Raw genomic sequence first — 25,471 nt, forward strand, 5'->3', positions numbered from 1 at the left:
TTGTCTAAAGGTAGTTTGTTATTATATTTATTACTATATATGACTTTTATTAATAGCATATTAAAACAAAAATAGAGAAAAAAAATTGAGATATACTTAGAAATAGTCACCCTTCCCATTTATATTTACTGACATAACACTGAGTATTTAAGGCTACAGTTGTGACTGGACCTCTGAGCCTCCAAAAGGCAGAACAAAACTGTATCTCCCACAACTGCATCTGTCACTGGTGTCAGTAGCAGCAGGTACTTAGTTCACCTATGTGATCATATCTAGGAGCCCGTAAATAATGTTATGTTTGCCCCTTTGCCTCTAGTAGAAAAGTACCCAAAGAGGGAGTGAGTGAGTGACAGAGAGAGAAAGAGAGATATGACCTATGGCTGCTGCAGAACCCCTGCTACCCGCTTGAAAACTGAGGATAGCTTCCTGAACACTCACTTTAATTTTTAAGGAGTACAGGTCCATAAGGAACATGGTTAAATGAAAAAAAAAAACCAATAGTTTAACATATTGTCTATGTTTTTGACATCATATAAAATTTTAAGGGACATGCATTACTTTGAAACAACTGCTCATTCAAAAGCATTAGCTTTCAATGAGAATGTTACTTCACTCTGCAGGCTGGGTATAAGGTAAATATAATAATTACCTTCTCCTTTGTCATGCATGCCTCTGCTTTTCACACTACCTACGGGCAGATGACAACACTGATCTTACCAATTAATGTCCTATTCAAGAAATGTTGGAAAAGTACATTGGGCCAGTCAGACAGATTTTCACATGTTCAGTTTGAAGATCTTTTCACCTTGCAACATCCTGACATAGGGAGACGATAGTGGGTCTGATCAAGTTTCAGGCTCCAGTGTCAAGTTTCTCTCCCTTGCTGTTGCCCAACGATGCCTTGATTGTCATTAGTGGACAGGACTGAAACTAAGATTTGTGGGTTGGAAGGAGTGAGAGGGAGGCTGAAGAAGCTCCCGTAGCAGATAAATGTACCAAACAATGCAAAAAAAAAACCACATTTTAAAAGAATAAAATTCTACATAATGTTTGTGCCTGCCATTTTGTAAAGATTTTGCTTTGGAGATATTAGTGTTTTAGGTGTATGCTCTTAAACACAATTGTAATCATATTAACATTTACTAAACCTATTGGGCAATTAATCAAATAAATGACCACAAAGAAAGTGGTTTATGTTCGGTTAGTTAAAAATAAAAAATATAAAATATATATATATATATATATATATATATAAATATAAATTTAAGGCTGGGCCTGTAGTTGTGGGAGGGGCTTGGGTCCCCTTCACAAGGGCCTCCTATCCTTTCTCACATACCGTTATTGGTCTGGTGAGTTGAGTGTGACTACTTACGGTCACTCACAAGTCGCCATCTTGCAGTGCTTACCTGTATCCTCGTAGTCCTGGTTCCAGGCTTGCTGTCCATTGTCCAGTCCTTGTTTCTATTTACCTGACCAGTTACCGAACGTTTCCAGCCTGCTTCCTTCTCCAGCTTGCTCGGAGACTGACCCGGTAGTGTTTGCTGAACTGTAAGTTTAGGCAGTCGCGCCTCGGTCATGGCGTCATCTCGGTTTGGTTGAGTTCCACTACTTAGTTTCGTATGTTTTCTCATGTGTTCAGCTGTTTTCGTACAGGCACGCATGTACACCTACTTATATTGCTAACATTGAGGGCTTTCGGGTCTTTCACCAAGTAATTTCGATGTATTGCAGAACAAATAAAATTTTGTATGGTACACTTCTTTTTGCCCTCTTTATTACAGGCCTACTGCATTGTCGGTTCCGGCACACCACAACCGACTGGTGTTATTAATTATGATATTTATGTATTATTTAACTCTTACAGCAATATTGCCCCGACCACAAATATTATATATAATATATATATAATATTAAATCATTTTAAATGTTAAATCAAAATGTGAGATCACTTGAAAAACTTACAAAATAAATATTACATCGATGTCACAATAGATAAGAAACAATTTTTATGCTATGAAAGTCGATTTAAGATGCATCAGTGTATGAAAAATTATTATACTACTAAGTTATCTTGCTCATCATCATGGAATGGCCCTCTTATCTTATTCAAAGCCAATGAACATATTTTAAATTGACTTTTTATAATATGAACTTAAGTCACATTAAACTAAATATGTTTTGCCGAGCAGAGAATGATTGCTATGGTGTAATTTGCATATGTACTGCATTATTATTAGATTCCATTGATGTTAATGGTGGGCATTTAGCATATTGTAAAGTAAAATCGGATTCTCTAACATTTCTTTAGTATGCTGTGGGAATATCAAATTCGATATGTATCGGGACTTCTAGTAGGTTAATTGACAAAAAGTATTTCCAACATAGTTTAATAATAATTTCTAGATATGTAAAAAAGGGTAATTTTTTAAGGAATTCAAAATTCACAAATATGATTTCTGTTTTCTCTCCTGAGCAAAGCCCTGTAGCGGAGGGCTAGTGCATTGGCTGAGAGCATCAGCTGCCATTATCAGTCTCTGCACCATTGAGCTAAGCTCAGACAGAGAGCTTCTGGCTCTCAGTAGTCCCAAGGTAAGAAGCTAAACAGCTCTAAAATGGTTTGACTACTTACCATGGCACTGTAGTTGTTACAGTGCTTGGAGTGTTACCATAAATATAAGGGCTGGCTGGCCTATCCAACTCTATGTTTAATGTGTTATTTTATAATATTGCTGATATATAATAATAATTATTATTATTATGTTATTTATATAGCGCCATCTAATTCCGCAGCGCTTTACAATGGGTGGACGAACAGACATGTAGTTGTAACCAGACAAGTTGGACACACAGGAACAGAGGGGTTGAGGGCCCTGCTCAATGAGCTTACATGCTAGAGGGAGTGGGGTAAAATGACACAAAAAGGTAAGGATAGTATTAGACTAGTGACTGTTGCAGAAGAGGAATCAGTCAGGAGCTATTAACAGTTTAATTGATACGCTTTTATGAAGAAGTGGGTTTTTAACGATTTTTTTTAAGGAGTGGAGACTGGGTGAGCATCTAACGGAGAAGGGAAGTGAGTTCCACAGGAATGGTGCAGCCCTCGAGAAATCTTGAAGGCGAGCATCAGAGGTGGGAGTATGGACAGAAGATAGAAGTAAGTCTTCAGCAGATCGTAAGGGCCTAGATGGGAAATACTTGTGTATAAGGGAGGATAGATAGGTGGGAGCAGCATTATGTAATGATTTGAAAGCAAGAACCAGAATTTTAAATTGAGCTCTATATTTTATAGGAAGCCAATGTAGGGACTGACAGAAGGGTGAGGCATGGGAGGTGCGGGAGGACAGGAAGATGAGCCTCGCTGCCGCATTCATTATGGACTGTAACGGCACAAGTTGGGAGCACGTAAGACCACCGAGAAGCGGATTACAGTAGTCAAGGCGAGAAAGGACAGTGAACTGGAACAACACCTTAGTCGCATCTGGCGTTAAGTAGGGGCGGATGCGTGCAATGTTTTTGAGATGGAAATGACAGGATCTGGCTATAGATTGAATATGAGGCTTGAAGGAGAGGTCGGAGTCAAAGAGAACACCTAGGCAGCGAGCCTGCGTGGTGGATAATTAAATCCAGCGTAACAGACAAAATGTGTCAAATGTTAGATAGCCTGAGAGCCATCATTCTTTGAACACTTTGGAATAAAACAAACTTCTGCACAATCAAGCCATGTGGACTTTTTATCTACTTTCTCCATGTGAGTGTCTGATTGGATGTTATTATGTGCATTTATGCTTGGTTTACAAATAATATAAGATATATACCTTCACTTCAAACCTATTGGCTCTATTATGTTCCAGATTGCCAACATACACAGAATTATACACAGAATTGATATGGGTTTCCTATGCAATGGTACAAACAATGTAAACAGAGTTATTCGTTAAAGTGAGAATTCAACGTGAATGTTATATTTAAAGTCAAAATAGCTGAACTGGAAAAATTCACCATGTCACTTTCATATTTGCTGTTGCAGATTAAAATTTGATATTCATTTTAAATTCTCACTTTATTGAATAACCTGAAAAACATTTATGGTTCTGATATGTCAGTTTACTAGACTTTGATGCTTTTTTCACTACTATATAAAAAAAAATTTTTTAACCAAAGTAATATTGCTCCATAGAATACCATTGAATCCACCTTATCTATTTATTATTTTAATTATTTTTTTAGGGAGGCAGATTTATTGGATTACAAGTAAGGAGAGTGCCAAGCTATTTATTATATATATATATATATATATATATATATATATATATATATATATATTTTTTTTTTTTTAATTATATTTATTTATATATAGGTATATATACAGTGATATATACTTATGTATATAGATATATTTATTATTTAGTTCTACGTGTATTTTGAAATCTATATATATATTAATTTTAAAATACAGTTAGAACGAAATTACACATATATATATTTTATTTATTTTTTTATCATTTTTTTATTTTACTTATTTACATATTTATTTATTATATATATATATATATATATATATATATATATATATTGATAATTTTATATATATATATATATATACAATCAATATTCTACGTGTATTTTGATATTTATATATATAATTAAATTTAGATTTATATAGACAGTGTATGTGTATATATATATATATATATATATATATATATACACACACACACACACACACACACACTTCGCTCATATATATAATAAATATATTATATAGATCATAAAAAATATATATATATGATCTAAGTATATTTAATTTAATTTTACACTGTTTTAAACAATTTAAAAAAAATTTCAGGCAGCAGGGGGAGTACCTGTCATTACAGAAACTCTCCCTGCTGGCACTGACATGGCTATGCCATCCATGTGATCACGAGGTCCTCACTAGGACATCGCGATCACATGGCCCAGGGGGGCCGAAGAGGAAGGAGGGGGACTCCCTGGGCTCCCAGGTAAGTCCCCATACCGCGATCGCCGGCGACCGGGTAAGTATATAGGACGGCGGGGACGTGCTATGCCACCCCCTGGCATTTAGAGCCAGGTCCCTAAGGATGTCATAGCACGCCCACCATCCTTAAGGGGTTACGTGTCAATATATTTTGTTGAGCCATACAATAAGTATTGAAGGTGTATTTGGTGGAGGATAAAGGTCATCATGGACACTCTGACCTGGCTGCGGCTATGCACCCACATTCGCAGCAAACGGTGATGCACTGTGTGTTTGGACACCTTTATATCATGGTCAACATAAATTTGAACTAAACTAACTATTCTCTCTGATCAGACCAGATGGGCTAGCCATCTCTCCTCATGTGTATCAAGGATCCTTGGGCACCTAGCTATGACTGTAACATCGGTTTACCGTATGTCCTTCTGTGCACCACTTCTGGTAGGTACTAACCAGTGCATACCTGGAACAATCCACAAGACTTGCAGTTGGAGATGCTCTGACCCAGTCGTCTAGACATGACTTTTTGGCACTTGTCAAAGCCACTCAGATCTTTTCCCTTCGCTCTTATATGTGATCGGACCATGTTCATCAATGAGCTTTGGGCACCCATTATTCTGACGCCGGTTCACTGGTTGTCCTTCCTTTCACCACTTTTGGTCGGTATCAACTAGTGCATACCGGGAACACCCCACAAGACATGCCATTTTGGAGATGCTCTGACACACTCATCTAGCAATCAATTTTTGGTCCTTCTCTTTTTGCTTGGCCATTTTTCCTGCTTCCACATGAAATTTGAGAACTGACTGTTTACTTGCTGCCTAATATATCTCACCCCTTGACAGTTGCAATTGTAACTAAAAAAAATCAATGCTATTCACTTCACCTATAAGTGGTTTTAATATTGTGACCAGTCAGTGTATTCTTCACCTCATATCTTTAATATATTCTGATTTCCTTTTGTGCTACTGTTACCTTTTTGCAGCTAAACTCTGTACTGGACATACTAATACATCTTTCATGCAGCGCTCAATTACTCAACCAGCTCTGGATGTGAGGAGGCATTCGATGAGCTGGCGGTGAGATCAAAAGAGCTCCCTTTATGTCCAGCACCGGACCAAATGGGAGCTCTTAAAGTGATCTGCACCCGATACTGCAGCTCCACAAACTATCTCCATTGAACCACAAGGAATTTTACCCTTTTCTGCCAAATGTTATGGAGCTAATGGGTCAAATAAAAAATATTCCCAACACACTTTGCACACAATCACACTTTGATTCACCTCTGCAAACAAAGTTCAGCCACCATACACAACACTCAGACAGGCAGACAGGCATATTTCATTTTTTGTATAGTCTACTTGCCAAGACTAGTGCTATAGAAACAGAGGACACCATTTGCAAGTCTGTATATCTAAGTTTAGTTATCTGTATTTTTTTTGTCAATGTATAACATGAATACGTCTTGTTCATATCTATTCAACATTATAGGGGATGTTTAAGTAGAATGTAAAAATGCGGAGGACAAGAAATACTTTTGACCAATGGATATACATATCGTTGATGGATATAAAATCATGGCTCATTTAACTGGACCAAGATAAGCATCAGAAGAACATATAATTATTTCTGTGTGCTTTGAAAAGTAGATAGATTGCTTAAAATGTACAGGATTGCTAGCCTTTATATTAACTTACAAATTGTTGAAGTAACCTAGAAAAGTGGCTGAATTGTTAACTGTAATTACATGTAGAAACTGAACCTTTATATTATGAATATATTGACACGTACTGTTACTTTTAATCGAGATATTCAATTACATGAAAGCATACAATAAAAATATACTGTGAAATACAGGTCTATACTTCACGTAGAGCCCTACATATCATTAAAGCACAGTAATATCATTTATTCAGGCTTAATATTGATCTAGTCAGGGAAGTGGTTCCAAAACTGTCCTCAAACCATGCTAATAGTTTAGGATTTAGGAAATTCTCAGTTATATTCCGGTGGGGATATGGGCACAACCTCGACCATTGCTGTGCCTTCGGGACTGCGTTCAGAGACATTGAGAAACTGCTTAGCATGATTAATCGACCAAAAAAGAGTTATTATCTTATGAGCGTTTATCACATGTCCAATCTGTCAGGAAGCTTTTACTATAACACTGTGCTAATCCATTAAATTTACAGTATGCATTATTCATTTATGTTATATACATGAGAGAGGAGGGCTATCACTGACGCATACTCTATTATTAATAACAAAGTGCGCTTGCAGTTTAGAGAGACTAGGTACATGTGGTATTTTACAAGTGCCATGGAACATTTCCAGCCCTTGGGACATTGTTTGGAATCTAAAGGAATGTCACTTATCATATCATGACATCACACGACCAAGTAATTGCATAGGGAATAAACCATTATGTTTGAATTGCCCTCTAGCTAAACATGTAGGCTAGACATGTAAACAAATGCACAAATTGACTTTATGAAAAAAAAAAAAAAAAAAAAAGGTTTTCTGTAATTTAAGAGATATAAACTGAAATAAATTCCACACAAGATAATGGGGGCTTGTTATATGGATGGCACCTTGTTTAGTAATTTGCCAAATTTGCATCATTGTGTATTCCCACTTGCAAAATAATCAAATGGATTACAGTACTTAAAAATTGAATGGTCAGTTTTGTTACAAGTTTCTTTGCCTAACCACCGCTAAACGTATTTGTGTGAACGAAAAGGAAGTAAGCCTAATTAAAACAGTATTATGTGGTACCTGCATATGCCTCTCCTTCCCATCTGCCCTCCCTTTTACCCCTATACTCTTAACAGCAGCATGGGGGCTTAATTTAAAAGGATACTCTAAGCAGTAGAAAAACTCTTAATGAAGCAGTTTTTGGTGCATAGATCATGTCACTGCAGTCCCACTGCACAATTCTCTGCCATTGAGAGGTCAAATCAAGAATGTCTCACCTTTTTGTGTTTTTTATGCCATCTTTTAAATGTCTTAGCCCCTTTAGAGAAGCTTATCCCCCTTGTGTGTCTCTTACAACTCCCATTGTGTATCTCTTACCTATCCTCTTTGTGACTCTTACTTCCTCCAAGCCCATTTGTGTGCCTCTTACTTCCCTCAGGCCCTTTGAGTGTCACTTAATTCCCTAGCCCCTTGTCTCCATGTCTTTTCTCCCCTGAGCTCCTTTGTCTTTCTTTCCGCAATCCCTATGTGTGTCTCTCCCCGAAACTAGCCATTTGTGTGTCTCTTTTTCTCCTTCTCCAGTCCCACTCTATGTTTATTTTTCCCTTTCCTGTATATAAAAGCAGAACACTTACATGCACTGGAGGCTATAGATATAAAGCTCTTAACCCCTTTAGGACCAAACTTCTGGAATAAAAGGGAATCATGACATGTCACACATGTCATGTGTCCTTAAGGGATTAAAGGGACACTATAGTCACCAGAACAACTACAACTTATTGTATTTGTTCTTGTAAGTATAATCATTTAATTCAGGCTTTTTTATCAACACATTGGTTTTGGTTGCAGTAACCCTTGCTGGCATGGTCCACGCAGTTAATGAAACACTGCACATGCAGACCCTAAACACCATGACCACATCAAAACATTAAAGTTGTCATAGTGCTGAACATAATTCTTTAACTTCTAAATAGCAGATAAGCGAGCAGTGAGGCTGCGGGGGTGTTACAGACCAAAATCACTTCATTAAGCTAGAGCTGTTTTGGTGCTTAGAGGTTGATGGAGTATAAGAGAGGGATACATCCTACTACAGCTAAAGGTATAACATTTGGTATAGCACTGATTCTACCACAGCTAAAGTTATAACATTTGGTATAGCACTGATTTAAGGGAGAATATGCTACTCAATCAAAAGCACCCTTTTCATCAATGCCCACATCATCAACATCTTTTGCCTTTTGAATTGGGCATGCATTCAAATATAAAATCCCAACTAGCCACAATGCAAGTCTGATGAAAATAAATATATATAAGAAAATGAATGGGTCCAAAAAGCCTTTTGGCTTCCACCAAAATGCAGTTTTATCATTCTAGCATCCTTTTTGTAAAGGCATGTCAGAATAATTCAAAAGGAGACATTTCTGATTGGATGCAACCGTCAGTCCAGTTAGCCAATCAGTTGAAATTAGATCTGATTAGCTAGGTGCACTGTTGCAGCCCTTGTACAATCATAATAATGATTAAAGGGACAACGTAGGCACCTAGATTACTACATCTCATTGAAATGGTCTGGGTGCAATGTCCCTATGCCCTTAACCCTGCAATATAAAGCATTGCAGTTTTAGAGAAACTGCAAGGTTTACATTGCAGGGTTAAGACTGCCTCTAATCTGCCGCTAAGTTCGTGAAACAATGCTGGATGTCCAGTATCTTGAAGGCCTAAGGTGCTTGCTTCACATGAGCATTAGGTTTCTGGGTCGCCATAATGCCAGCAGAGAAATAACCCAATCGAGCACTGAGGGATGTCAGTGCTGGAATCAGGTGTTTAAATGATTTTTAACCCTTTATTTGCCACCATTGGGGCAGGGTGGGTGGAGACAGAGGGACACTATAGTGTTAGGAATACAGTTTTGCATTCCTAACACTATAGTATTCTTTTAATAATGGTGGCTGATTAAGATTGGCCAGGTGCTTTATTTTTTATATTGTAGTAAAGGGACAATATAGGCACTTAGATCACTTCAGCACATTGAAGTGGTCTTGGTGCAGTGTCCCAGGCTCCTTTATCCTGCAACTGTAATTATTGCAGTTTTTGATCAACTGCAATAACTACCTTGCAGGTTTAACTCAACCTCTATTGGCTGTCTAAAAAACAGCCACTAGAGGCACTTCCGGGTCCATAGCAGACTTTTAGTTTTACACTTACTGAATGGTATGGAGCTTATAGACTATAGGCTATGTAATACAATGATTATGGTATTAGAATGTCCTTCTAGTAGTGAAATAGGATTCATAGATAGATAGATAGACAAATAGATACATATTACCTTATAACATGCATCAAATTAAATATACTTTCATCTGATTAACATGACTTGAGAAAAGAAAATGTATTGACTAATTTTTGGTTTGCCAAAATTATGTGATTTACAGACCTTTTAAAATTATATGCTAACCGAAGAAAAAAACAGATATTCAGCTAATTGTTTATCAATTTGTGTAGATGGATGTCTACTCTATGTTATACTTTGCGGTATATTTACATTTATTTAGCATTTATGAAAAAGTACATTAAAAATGGAAAAGAAATTATGGAAATCCATACATTTCTTGTTATCTATATTTGTCTGCCATCTTGTGGCAGGCAATGGTATTTCATTTAGAATGATACATGTTAGATGTGCACAGACAAAATTTAGAATTTGAGTTCAGAACTTTTTGGTATGATAGTATTTATAATAGTGCCAACATATTCCGCAACACTTTATAATTGTAGAGGGGATATATGACAATAAGTGATTTACATACAGGACATAACAGAGACGAGATAAAGAAGGCTCTGCTCAAACAAGCTCACAATAAGCGGCACAAGGATTAACATTGTGGTAGCTGGCCGGGACTTGCAAGCCAGCTGCCACACTAATGCAAAATGTCTATGTGGGTCAATGTGACCCCCATATTAGAATAATATAATAATGCCTCTTTTTGTTGGGACTCATAAATACTCCAGTAAAGTGAGAAGTTGTTCACTTTGAAACCCTTCAGACATCAGGTTGAAGGATATGAATATGTTTAAAAAAAAAAAAAAAAAAGAATTGGCATAGATTTTTTTAATTTTAGATTAGTTAGTTAGTAACTAAATTAAGATAGGGTCTGTTATTTATTTCTGTTTTGTATAGTATGACTATTCACCCCTTCAATACCAAGTTATTTGGTAAGCAAAAATAGCACATTATTTATTGAAAAAAAAAAAAAAGATTTTGGTTGGACCAAATAATGAACTACATATAATTTTGTTAAAAAATAAATAAATCGGGGGCGTGGCCAAGCGCTTGAGCTGCGTGGACGTGAGTTTGTGAAGCTCCACCAACCCGAGCAATAAAGAGCCAAAATAAACGGACTGCACGGCACAAAAACCCGTCCTCAACGGGTAACTTACCTGCAATATGTCCCAGAGGAACAAATCAAAAATGGATCGAGCATCATTTTTTCTGGCAAAAGCATCCGCTCTGAAAGCCTGTGGAGGCGCTCACACCTTCTAAGATGGCGACGGGCCAGGCTCCAGGGACAGTTCCCCCTCACCTCCTGCCTCCCCAGGCTCACATACAGGGGATAATTATGTCCAACATGAGGCCAATGATGGCTGACTTCTCAGTGTCCATACAAACCAGCATATCCTGTCAAATCCAGACACTAGCTGCTGAAATGCGGAAAGAGATACAGGATATAGGCCTGAGAACAGTTCAAATGGAGCAAAAAATGGATGACTACGCTACAGCCCATAACAGCCTGGCAGACAAACTATAGGAGCTGGATGGGATCATAGAGGCACAAAAAGTTAAACTTGCGGACCTGGAGGACAGGTCCAGGCATAATAACTTACGTATTCGAGGTATACCAGAGACGATAACAAATGCAGACCTACAAGCCTATCTACTGAACATGTTCCAAGAGATTGCACCAAAGGTGCATCCTGACCAGTTCCTAGTGAACCATGCACACAGACTAAGCCTTCCCTACTACAGCCGCCAGGGATGTCATCACGAGGGTCCACTTTTGTCACGAGAAAGAACGTATAGCAAAAGCTATAGGTCTTGACTATGCTGGACCAATACAAAGACATCAAAATCTTCGCTGACATCTCAGCCACCACCCTGCAATTTCGGAAGACAATGGCGTCCATCACCTTAACCCTCAGATAACAAGACATCTCTTACAGATGGGGATACCCCGCAAAGTTGCTGATTCACTGCCAAGGCGTCATGCACTCAGTTACGACACTAGAAGAGGGAAGAAAGAAGCTGCAGGACTGGGGCCAACCGATGTCGTCTCCGGCATCGACTAAGCCTGCTGGGGCCCAGCTGCTGTCCCCTGAATGCCATCGGAAGTGACTTTAACCTACTAAATCACCTATTAGCTGTATGTATGCTACAAATTACTGTTTACTAATTGTTAGTAGTATGCCACTATTAAAAACACCCGCTTGGTACACCCGTACTCAGGCTGACCAACCTTATGCTGCTCAGACATTGTACAGTATGCCACAGGACTGAACAAGTACGTCTTTCAGTCTACGGTACACAGACATAGGTTAGAATATGGCACTGTCTACCTAGCAATTGAGGTTGTTTTCACGCTAGATAGGGAGCACCTTCGTACCCCAGGGAAACGGCAGGAATTGGCACACACAACAGCCTCTGAGAGAGAGTGGGTGATAAAACAGTTTAAGTTCATTAAAAAAAAAAAGTTAGTCCAAGATGTTAATTGGATGCATTTAGCTGGTTGGTTCCTGTCACGTATTCATTCGCTTATAGAAATGTGGTTAATGACATTTACTGTCCACACAGGAAAAGTTGTGCCGAGCAGCAACCTAATCCACAGAAGGGTTAATGCTGAGCAGCAATTATGCAAATGAAACCTGGTAACTGACATTGGGGTCAAAGGCCAGTTACAGTCTATCAGATCTAGAGGATTTAGGCCCAGTTCTCATCATGCTCAGTGCCCTGTCGTGGTTTCCCTTGTGGTTGTCCGAGAGCGCGTTCCTGTTTATAGTTTTCTACCTGGTTTTTGACTTTGGCTTTGTTTATTGACTTATCTATATTCTGATATCCTGACTCCTTGCTTTCCTCATCGCTGCGTCCCTTTCTGTGTTCCCTGACCTCGGCTAGTATTTTTGACTTCTGTGTATGTTAAATCCGGCCATTCTAAGGACCGGTAATACGTTACTTATTTGTCATCCGTGCTATAAAGTTCTACGTGCTGGATCAAGAGATGGATATGGATACATAGCTCTTCGCTTAGCGCTTTGACGAGACACTAAGAGATGGAGTCTCCCGTGCCATGACCCCCACTACAGGTGCTCGAGCAAGCCTCGGCATGATTGGTCTCCTGCATTGGGAGACAGGTTTCAATTCTGTTATATGTGTGTTGCTGCCTTTTACATAAAACCCTACCCGACTCAATACCATGTGTTATCTGACAATAAAACGAAAGGCACATCCATTTTGGTACACAAGGACATGGTCCATACCATACATAGACACCATATCGACCCCAAAGGTAGATATATTATCCTGGTTGGCCTCTTTAACAATGTCCTCTATACATTGGTGTCTTCGTACTTTCCCAACACCAATTCACAGAATTATCTACACTCCCTTCTGAACAAAATTGATGAATTCCAGCAAGGTAACCTTATCTTGTGTGGCGACTTTAATTTCATCCAATCCCTACAGCTAGACACAAACGCTACCCACACAAGTAGACTGAAAGTTAACCAACGTCCATGTGCAAAAAGATCACTAAATTGCTCTTGTTGCATGATCTGTATGATGACTGGCGCACCCTGCACCCACAGGAATGGGATTACACTTTCCACTCCCAAGTGCGTAACGTCTACACCCACATAGACAAATTCTTGATAGTCCATGTTACGTTGGCTCAAACATCTTATTGTGTAATAGGTGACATAACCTGGTCTGATCATAGCCCAGTATTCCTGGAGTTACTGGACATGTTCCAGTTTAAGGGGAGGGGAACCTGGCGGCTCAACAAGTCTCACCTTCTTGAGGACTCTTTCGCTAGCACCATCCAGCAGGAACTGATAGATTGTTTCACAAATAACACAGGGAAGGGGGAATCAGACTTCATGGTGTGGTGTGTTCATTATGCAGTGATCAGGGGGCAGTTTATACGTCAGGCCACTTTGATGCCATGAGCTAATTGCCCAGATTACGGCTCAAAATAAACACAACCCCTCTCGGGAACTGGCCCACAAGCTAGATGCCTGGCACAAGAAGCTCCAAACGCTTAATGCCACAAGCACGAACTACTTCATACAAAAATTACACAATAATACAAACCACTACAGTGGCAAAGTGAGTAAGGTCTTAGTGAAGAGGCTCCGAATGAGTATGTCGGAATTGAGGATTCCATTCCTGCTAGGGGAAGATGGCACAAGAATTTAACCCACACAAGATTAGCGAAGAAATTGTGGCGATCTATCCCAAATTGTACAACCTCCACAAAGAACCATAAACCCATACCCTGGATGAGCAGGAAATAATCTCATTCCTGGCAAAAATATCCCTCCCCCAATCGGACCAACCGCACATTGCAGACTTAGCGAGCCCGATAACACTACAAGAAGTGCTAGACACGATTAAAAAATTACCACCTGGGAGATCACAAGGAGCAGATGGCCTACCGAACTCCTATTATAAAAAATATGCACAAGTCTAGCCCCACAATTACACAAAGTCTACGAGAAGGCCTCCGTCACAGGGTCACTGCCCCCGAGATGTTATTAGCTACTATAGTTACACTCCCAAAGCCTGGAAAACCCCCAGATATATGCAAGATCTTTTAACCCATATCACTCCTTAAGATCTTCATCAATAGGCTGGCCCACATACTCCCTTCCATTACAGGGCCAAGACAATATGCACAAGTTGTCCGTGGTGTTGTACCAGTTTTGGAGATCCAGCCGGGGAGGCCTGCTCTTGGTGCTAGACGCCGAAAAGGTGGTTGACCGCCTCAGCTGGAAATTCCTGGAAAAAGTCTTACAAGAGTATGGTTTCCCTCTCCAAACTATAACACAAATATTTGCCCTTTATTCTAGCCCAGGGGTAGGCAACCTACGGCACTAGTGCCATGCACGGCACTCAAGGTGTTTTTCCACGGCACTCAAGGCTGCTAGAGCCAAACAGGGTCTGGCCTATCAGGAGTCTCTGAAACTTCAGATACCTGCTAATACATAGAGGTAGTGAAGGACAATCCTCAATTTATGCATTGCAGCACTTAGAGGAAGTGATCACAGATCACTTCCTCCCAGCACTTGTGAATGGGAATCCACACTGTAGTAGAGCAGCCCACAGCTGATGTTGCAGCTCCTGTCCTTAACCTGTACCTGCCCAAGCTGGTCCCCAGTGGAACCCAGGGAAGCCACCCACACTGCTAGATATACACAGACCTGCAGAATAAGCCTCCCCTCATACAAATAATATGAACAGCCCACACCCAAACATACACACAATCCCCACAAACGCAACACCACTAACAATTACATACATGCACACAATCCCACATGCAGCCTCTCACGTGCAAAACCCTAAACAGCCCCCATACACTACCTAACACACAATGTGCATATCCATCCACACACAATTCCACAAGCAGCCCTCATACACAGCCCACATTCATATGTATCATACACGATACCATAAACTACTAATGAACATATACAATATAATAGCTCATATACGCACAAATACAACGATACAAAGCAATTACAGTATATATAACACAAGCAGAATACGGCAGCACACACACCTCAATTTAAAAAAAAATAGGATCGTCAGGGCCGTTTCAAGGAATTTGGGGGCCCTAAGCAAAATGGACATTACTCCCCCCCTCCCTCTTTATGTTCTTCTCACCTCCCCTTCCCTGTAGCGTGGCCGAGCTCAAGGTGCACTTCCTGTCAGTCCGGCCGGGAACAGGAAACTGAATCTCCTGTACCACGTGGTACCCGGCCAGACTGACGGGAGGAAGAGGAACTCGGCCACGCTACAGGGAAGGGGAGGTGACGGGAGAGGCAGTGCTGCAGCCGCCTGAGGCTCTCTATAGAGCGCTCAGGCGGCTGCAGCCTTATAGGAAGCGCCGGCCCTGCTTGGGGGCCCAGGCCAGCTCGTGTCCCCAAGCAATTGCTTGGTTAGCTTGCCTGGTAGCGACGGGCCTGAGGATCGGCACGCTATGGGACATCACAATCCTATATCGGCACAGTGCTGCTAAAAGGTTGCCTACCCCTGTTCTAGCCCCTCTGCACAGATTCCTCTGTGCCCTTTTCGGGATAACAAATGAAATGTGTCAGGGCTGCCCTCTGTCTCCACTCTTGTATGTGTTGGCCCTGGAGCCCCTCCTAATTTCCATACGTAACCACAGGTTCATCAATGGCATGGAAACATGCGTCAGAAAAAAAAAATTGAGCTTTCGCGGATGATATTCTGCTATATGTGACCAATCCATTGAAAACCCTGCCCCATCTGCTTGACTCATTTGGGAGTATGGTGGAGTGTCCTACTACTGCCTAAACACCAGCAAAATACAGACCTTAAGCATTGGCATGCCAGCAGACACCCTAACATATCTACAAAGTACATATGACTGAGTAGCGGTCCGATATCATTAAATATTTAGGGATGACTTTCACAAAAAACCCGGCAGACATCTATGCTGCCAATTATGTTAGGGTCTGGAGTGACTGCTCTACACTACTCAGAAAATGGGCACAGATGTTCTTGACATGGACAGAGCGTAATGACTTTCACCTATCTGATCCTTCCTATCTTTTATCCCAAATGTTATCTCCTTTTAGTTTTTCATCTCGAATTAATTACCTCAATAGCCCCATGTCTCCCCACCCATAATAGTGTGTTTTATTTCTTTTTTTTCTAACCTCAGACCTTATATTTCAGACTGGGCCCCTTAAAACAGCATTAACACCCAGCACTCCCAAGCAACCAAGTCCTGCTGAATCTTCAGAGCAGAGGTATCATCTCTGGAAGATTGCCCACCCACCCCTCCCCACACCATCCCACCCCATGGTCGACAACTTACTTATAGATAGTGCACATCAGCTGGTTTCCTTGACACACCAATCAAATCACTAAACCTCTCCTCACCTGAATTTATTTAACACACTGCATCCTTACATTGGTTTAATCACTCATTGATATTTGTGTGTTTGTATATATGATCTACATATCTATATAATACACTTTTTCTAATGTTCTCCCTTCTATTTTTCACGTTAACACTAACTTCTCTCATCACTAAAATATCCCTATCCTTTCACTCACCTGTCCCTAGCAACACCATAATTATTACTTCCACCTTACTCCCCTCCCCTCTCTATTCATCCCATGCACTCTACACATACCTTTCCAGCCTATCTCCACCAACTCCTCCCAAATCCTCTACATACATACCCTCCTACAAAACTTTCAAATCCTACTCCCACCTTCACTTCCTTTCTATCCTTCTGCTCCTAGCTGCTGGTGATGTCTCTCCTAACCCCGGCCCCCTCGCAACAAACTCAGCACATACTAACCCAAGGATCCACACTAATCTCATACCCATCTCATGTTCCTCTAAATCCTCCTTCAATACTGCCCTCTGGAACGCACGCTCTGTTTGCAATATAACTAAATCCACTGCTGTCCATGACTTCTTCATCTCTCGTTCTATTGATTTACTAGCCATAACAGAAACCTGGCTCTCCCCCTCTGACACTGCCACCCCTGCATCTTTGTCCTTCGGTGGTCTCCAACTTACCCACAACCCAAGAAACTCTGAATGTAAAGGTGGTGGTGTTGGTTTTCTCCTCTCCCCTCACTGCTCTTTTAAACCTCTTCCCACCCCCCCTTCTCTCTCTTCCCCATCATTTGAAATACACTCAATTCGCCTTTTCAAACCCTTCTCTGCTAACATTGCTGTTATTTACCACCCCCCTGGTTCCCCTCTTCTCTTCCTTGACCACTTTGCTGCCTGGCTACCCTATTTCCTCTCTTCTAACATTCCATCCCTAATTCTCGGGGACTTCAATATTCCTATAAACCCACCTTTGACCTCTGCAGCCACCAAACTACTTTCCATGACTTCCTCCCTCGGGCTATCGCAGTGGGCAGATTCTCCCACCCATGTAGCTGGCAATACCCTTGACCTAATCTTCACTTATGCATGTACAGTATCTAATATCTGCAACACTCCATATCCACTCTCTGATCACCACCTCTTATCATTTGCTCTCACATACCCCCTCACCCAAAAACCTCAGCCTAACCCCCCTCAACTCAGGAGGGACCTTAATTCTCTTGATCGCCAACAGTTGTCAGCTGACATTGATTCACAACTGCTGTCCATCCCTTCCCTCTCCTGTCCTTCACAGGCCATCTCCATATATAACTCTACTCTTACATCTGCCTTGAACACTGCAGCGCCACTCCAAACAAGCACCTCGAGGAGGACCCGCCCCCAACCATGGCATACTAAATCAACGCGCTACCTGCAAAGATGCTCCCGTTGTGCTGAACGCTCATGGAGGAAGTCTCGTACACAATCAGACTTTCTCCATTATAGATTCATATTGTGTTCATACAGTGCAGCCCTTGCCCTTGCCAAACAGTCCTATTTTTCCACTCTCATTAGTTCATGTTCCCGCAACCCCAGGCGTCTCTTTCACACCTTTAATTCTCTTCTTCGCCCTGCTGTGGCCACCCCCAAAACTAACCTTACTGCTGATAACTTCGCATGTTACTTCACTGACAAGATTGAACAGCTAAGGAAAGAATTCTCCCCTCCTTGCCTTTCTGTTTCTCAATCACACATAGATCATGCCTTTCCTACCCTTCAGACATTCTCCCCAGCTACTGACCAAGAGGTGGCTGCTCTTCTTTGCTCCTCTCGCCCCACCACTTGCCCGCTCGATCCTGTCCCATCTCACCTTATTAGATCTCTCTCCACTTGTCTCGTGCCTTCTCTAACACACATCTTCAACTGCTCGCTCTCCTCTGGCATCGTCCCTGCTGACCTTAAACATGCCACTGTAGTACCTATACTAAAAAAACCATCCCTCGACCCATCCACCCCCTCTAACTACCGTCCCATATCCCTGCTCCCTTTTTCCTCAAAGCTTCTGGAAAGACTTGTCTTTACCCGTGTGTCTCATTTCCTCAATTCCAATTCTCTCCTTGACCCTCTTCAATCTGGCTTCCGCCCTCTCCACTCTACAGAGACTGCCCTTATCAAAGTTACTAACGACCTAATCGCAGCTAAATCCAAAGGCCACTACTCCATACTAATTCTTCTTGACCTCTCAGCGGCCTTTGACACCGTTGATCATGCTCTCCTTCTTCAAACTCTTCAATCGCTTGGTCTCTGTGACTCTGTCCTCTCATGGTTTTCCTCTTATCTCTCCCAACGCTCATTCAGTGTCTCCTTTTCTAATGATACCTCCTCCCCTTGCCCTGTCTCAGTTGGAGTTCCCCAAGGCTCCGTCCTTGGTCCCCTTCTATTTTCTCTTTATACTGCCTCTCTTGGCAAACTTATTACCTCTTTTGGATTTCACTACCACCTGTATGCTGATGACACCCAACTATATCTCTCCTCCCCGGACCTCTCCCCTGCCGTCCTGCAACGTGTCACTGCTTGCCTTTCTTCCATCTCTGACTGGATGTCCTCCCGCTTTCTGAAACTCAATCTCTCAAAAACTGAGCTCCTTGTCTTTCTTCCTCCTAATACTGATCCTCCTCTTTCGCTCTCCCTCCAAGTTTGTGGTACCAACATCAGTCCATCCTTGCAAGCGCGCTGTCTTGGCGTCATGCTTGACTCTGGTCTCACCTTTGAGCCTCACATCCAGCATGTTGCCAAATCCTGTAGATTCCATCTTAAAAACATAGCCCGCATCCGCCCCTTTCTCGCACCAGATACTACCAAGGAGCTTGTCCATGCTCTAGTAATTTCCCGCATGGATTATTGTAACCCTCTCCTGATTGGTCTCCCCAATAGCCGTACTGCACCCTTACAGTCCGTAATGAATGCTGCTGCTAGATTGATTTTCCTCTCTAGTCGTTTCTCTCACACCTCACCCCTCTGCCAGTCCTTACATTGGCTTCCTGTATGCTATAGGAGTCAATTCAAGGTACTAACTCACACCTATAAAGCACTGAACAACTCTAGCCCCTCTTATATCTCCTCACAGATCCATAGGTATGTCCCTTCTCGGTCTCTCCGTTCTGCCCGTGACCACCTCCTGTCCGTTGTCCGCACTCGTACGGCCAACTCGCGCTTGCAGGACTTCTCGCGGGCGGCTCCCTTCCTATGGAATAGCCTGCCTACCGCCATCAGACTCTCCCCTAGTCTTGCATCTTTTAAGAAGTGCCTTAAAACCCATCTCTTTAGGAAAGCTTATGGCCTCCAAGACTAACCCTTACCTCACATACCTGTCTCTTGCCCTCTCCTAAAGGGCAGCCCACCTTATTTGATTGTAAATTCCTGTCCTAATGTGTTTTACACCCCACCTCCTATAGAATGTAAGCTCGTTTGAGCAGGGTCCTCTTCAACCTATTGTTCCTGTAAGTTTATTTGTAATTGTCCTATTTATAGTTAAATCCCCCTCTCATAATATTGTAAAGCGCTACGGAATCTGTTGGCGCTATATAAATGGCAATAATAAATAAATAAAAATAAAAAATGTAAGAATAAAATTATGTATACTCCCTAGACTTCAATACCTTTTTAGAACGCTACCTTTACAAATACCTGAGGCGTTCTTTAAAAAAACGGTAAACAAAGACCTCATTAAGTTTGTGTGGGTGGGAGGTAGGCCTAGGGTGGCTCATGGATTAATGCAAGCCACAGCCAAGGCAGGAGGTATAGCCTTCCAACACGACCAAGCATACTACCAAGCCTCTATCTTGGCCTCAATGCTGGCGCATTTTCTCAAACAAACCCCATCCCAATGGATAACTCTTAAAAAAGCCCTCCTATAACCTTATGCCAAAAGACAAAAGACCTCCAATTCCCTGGGTGCCCCCACAGATCAAATTAGTTCTCCATATATGGAACATGGCAAGGAGCAAAATGGGGGGTCCTAGCTACTTTTAGTTTAGTGCATTCCTACATTTCATGCCACACCGTGGCAAGAGGCAGGTATTAAAAGCCTGTACAACCTCTTTTCGGAAAAGGGTCTGCTGGATTTTCATACACTGTCTGCCAAATATAACTTGCCACAAGCCTCCTATTTCTCGTACATGCAACTTAAATCATATCACTCTCACAAAACACACAGTACTCGGAACACGTCACATTAGCATGACACCATGGAAACATATTTGTATAAATAAATCTATGCCTCCGCTCTGTAAGTCGATCTCCATGTGCTACAAAATACTTGCAGACCAGACCCCCTCAAAAATTCTAGACCAGCACTCTGCTGGGCAGAGGACCTGGAAAGCGAGATTACCCCGTACCATAGGGAATTCATGATAAATGCCCCTAAAAACCTTGTTAAATTGTCCATGCTCATTGAGCAGAACTGTGCCATCTAAAATCCACCGGCTCTATCCACATCCCATCCCCCTTGTGCTGGAGATGCCTACAAAAAGATGGAGACATGTTACACGTGTGGTGGCAATGCAAGCCAATAACAAGCTTCAGGAGGAAGGTACATAAGCTAATCCTAGAGGTAACAAACCAAGTGCTGCCCCTACTGCCTATAATGTTTCTACTTCTGTATTTCCCAGGCCCTGTTCCAAAACATAAACAAAAATTCATATTCCATATCTTACTGTCGGCACAGAGACTGATAGCGAGAGCATGGAAAATGCAAATAACCCCAACGATATTAGCTCTAAAGAAAGAGTTAGAAAAACAATGTATATATGAAAAGGGCTTTAGAAGCATCTTACCCCCGTCTAAACCTTTGCTTGAAACATGTGGACCACATGGAGATCGGCAACTTGAACGTGTATGTACTTTGCTCATGTACTCAATGAGGATGGATATGTAGCCTAAACGTATTTGAAAACTGCACATGTCGACAATTTTGTACCACCTAATATCTGGCCATATTCTCACACCTAATCCAGGTATACAAGAGAGATGCTGAATGGTTTCCTGGTATATAGAATGTGAAAACAGGTCTCCTGTATTATTGTAAATTGCATTTTCCTGCAAACCTGCCTTGTGGCGCTTATGTGTATGATGTTGTGCAACTGTAGTGACTTTTTACCCTCTCCCCCACCCCCTTCTGTTTCTGTATCCCTTCCCATGTCTTATTGGAAAACAATAAAAAATGTAAAAAGTAAAAAAAAAAAAAAAAAAAAAAAATCACAAAATGCACACACACACACACACACACACACACACACAAACATACATATACACTCTAATACATGCACCCGTATACACACTCGTATATAAGCACACATACACACTGATTCATTCACACACATACACACAAAACACACTGATGCACAGAGACAACGCACACACAAACATTGACAGATACAGACACACAATCACACTGTGTGTCTGACAGTGTGTATTATTTCCTATGTGTGCATGTTTGGCAGTGTGTAACTGTGTATATACCTGAGATTGTGTGTCTGGCAGTGAGTATTCTTGTGCGTCTATGAGTGTATATCTGTGTGTGTGTGTGTATCTGTGATTGTGTCTTGAATGCATATTTGTGTCCATCAGTGTCTCTGATTCTCTGTGGGCAGGTGTCTGGGACCTTTGTGTGTGTGGGAAAACTTCTAACAGTGCGTTATGTGCTGCTTGCGGCATAATGTGTGCATTGTGTTTATGGTGAGATTGTGCTGTGTGTGTGAGGTATGACTGTGGTTGTGGTGCCTATGTATGTATGGTGACTGTGTGTATGATGGCAGTGTGACTGTGAATGAGTGAGTTTGACAGACTGAGTACAACCTGGCTGTATTGTGTTCCCTGTCTCCCCACATATTGTGGATCTTTTACAGTTTCTAGCTGAGCCCTCTCCTGCTTGCCTTTTTTATAGTTAGTGAGAGGGCTCTAATATTCATTTTTCTGATGGTCCAACGGTTTCCCAAGATTGGGTGTAATGCCAGGCACATTCTGCACCTGTGGCAAGATACAGACCCCTCTGAATGCCCCTTTCTGGTCTCTGACTGTAAGGGAGCATCTACAGTGAGCTGATCTCAGCTAGAGGTGCTGTCTACATAGAAACAGCACAGGGCCATGGTTACAGGTTACAGCTGCATACCCTGGCAATCGTGTATATAGGAGTGGCAGCATGAAGGGGTTAAGTGGCTAATAACACAGCAATTTAGAGATTGTATTGAAGGTTAAGCAAACTCTTACCTCCTATTAAGGCTTGTTTTCTTTCAGAATATTGTAACTCAAGGAATTTTATAAAACGACTAGAGGAATTATTAAGTGTTGTTTTGGCGTGCCCAAAAGCTTCTAAAATGTTGTTCACCTGTAAAAATAATAGGCATGTTGAATAAACATAATGTGTAAACATAAAGTATATAAATATAACAGTTTACTATATCATATGTACTCAAAATACACAGGGTTTTCCGCTAAGCAATGAATTGTATGAAAAACGCAAACTTTAATCCATATATCTGAACTTATCATTTAGTTATTTTGGCATAACATTTGCAATGCACTGGTTAGTCATTGTTAGTTCCCAGTTTAATTAGAAATCATGATTGCCACGCCAAGGGTGCATAATTCATTGTTGCACAATAGAATATTGCCATTTAATGTAATTGCATATATAAATTTACTACTTAGTAGAGATCAGATGAGAGAAGGCTAATGTAAATTGCATAGGAATGTGAAAGGGGTCAGATGGTTTACCATATGGATTGATCCTTTGATAAATCAAATGTTCTGCAAGGTGTGAGAAGTCACACATAAGTGGCCTGGAAGTCTGGTTTAAATATAAACTAACTCTCTAATTTGCCATATGTCTAGATATCCTCTTAGATAGGGGGTCCTTTGATATGTTAATGGACAATGGCCCGGTGTTCCAGTATCAAATCCAAAAGAAACAATATTTACCCACAGATTAATAATTAAGCTTCATTTTTATTATATTCAGAATGGGACAAGCACAATCTTCTAATCAAGCCCAAACATGAGGTGCGTAACTTAACCATTGGGAAAGGGATTGTGATGTGCGCTATATTGAGTAACAAATAAGGAGTGTGACATATCTATGGTTTGGAAAAATGGTTATAAATTCATAGATGCAGTTATTTCTGTGGCAAGTACATAATAGGAGATAGAACCAAATGTTTCCATTTGGATTGATGTTGGTCTGGAACACAACGGGGTGGTCACTTATAGTACACCTTATCTTCACCTCTGGGTATATATCTAATGATACTGAAATGTGTATTGGACTTGCTTGGGAGCCAGAATCTAATTCTAAGTGAGTTACCACCTTTCTTACCAGAAACCCCCTGGGCAGAAGTTTTAGCTTGAAAACCTGAGTAAGTGATTACGACTTTTGTTATTTTATCCCTTTTGTTTTTATCTGTTGTTGGTGTAACTAATTTGATTTTCATCTATATTTTTGTATGCATTGTGACTATTTTTTGCTCATAATAAATATTTATTTATTAAGTTCTGCCTTTGTTTGGTAAAGAATCTCATTACCTGAAGAGACTAATTAGTGTTTTGCAATTGTTTAAATATTGTGCTAAGTTGTATTTGGTGTTTTTTTTTTATTAAGTTACCTGGGGGACCAAATATAAATTGTCTTGGTGATGGTAGCGTTAAAATAGTAATATTTATATTATTATGGTTAAGTGCGGGTAGTGTTAAGGGGGATTTTTATAAATATTTCTGGTCTAGTTCAGACAAATAGTGAACTTTAACCCTTTCACTACCACAACTACGTCACGCACATTCTTTAAGTAGTGTGCATTTGTGACAATGATTTTATTCACTATGTAATTTGAACACGCAGTTTAGACAAAACTTTAATTATACTCTTATAAAGCTGGAAAGTTGTGCAATATATTTTCAAAGATTAAAATAGAGTTTAAAAATATGAGAAACACAATATAAACTGTAGCTCCATTATTTTCCCACGTGTTTCAGCAAAGTTAATCAAATATCCATATGCAAATGGCTAGCATAACAGCTATATAATAAACTTCTACATTATTTGGAAACTGTGGTGGAAAATAATCTATTTGTATCACAATAATAAACATTAAATTATATTTCCCGTGATTTTAAACATCCAGAGAGAGGATTTGAAAAGGTGTCTCTAGATTGGCATCCTAAATCTAAATTATGAGGCTATGTAAAATCCAATATAATCTAGGTAGGGTGCTTTTTCCTGGACACCCGTTGACATCTCTTTTGTATTGTGCATTATTACGTCCATGGATCTAACATAAACCCCAATACTTCCAACATAAAATCCAATGTCATATAGTAGACTTGTGGTCTATTCTGACATTCTTAAGACCTTAGCCCATTTTGCATTTGGTGCCATTGGCTACCAGAATTGTGTACCCTCGGCCACACTCAAGTAACATATTCTAGCTAGTGCAGTCGTCACTTATGGAGCATATTATACGCCATGAAATGCTGATATATTTAAAATTCATATTTGTGCTAATTTTATTTTTAGACTTCTACTATAAATATAGTAATACTACAGAATTGGTGGTGGTGAAACACCTAAACGTAACAAGCATTCCAGGCTTGTTTAAATTGT

At 40.6% G+C, this 25,471-nt stretch overlaps 1 protein-coding gene across 1 annotated transcript in view; it reads right to left on the reverse strand.

Annotated features, from left to right (window-relative positions):
• MYO16 (myosin XVI) overlaps positions 1–25,471 on the reverse strand; it is a 312,032-nt gene that overhangs the window by 132,879 nt on the left and 153,682 nt on the right. Inside the window, exon 15 of the mRNA XM_063459903.1 lies at positions 23,086–23,203. Within this exon, the coding sequence (XP_063315973.1) occupies positions 23,086–23,203 (118 nt within the window). The remainder of the gene's footprint in view (positions 1–23,085; positions 23,204–25,471) is intronic.

This window comes from Pelobates fuscus, chromosome 1 (genome assembly GCF_036172605.1).
Source record: "Pelobates fuscus isolate aPelFus1 chromosome 1, aPelFus1.pri, whole genome shotgun sequence".
NCBI classification, from domain to species: domain Eukaryota; kingdom Metazoa; phylum Chordata; class Amphibia; order Anura; family Pelobatidae; genus Pelobates; species Pelobates fuscus.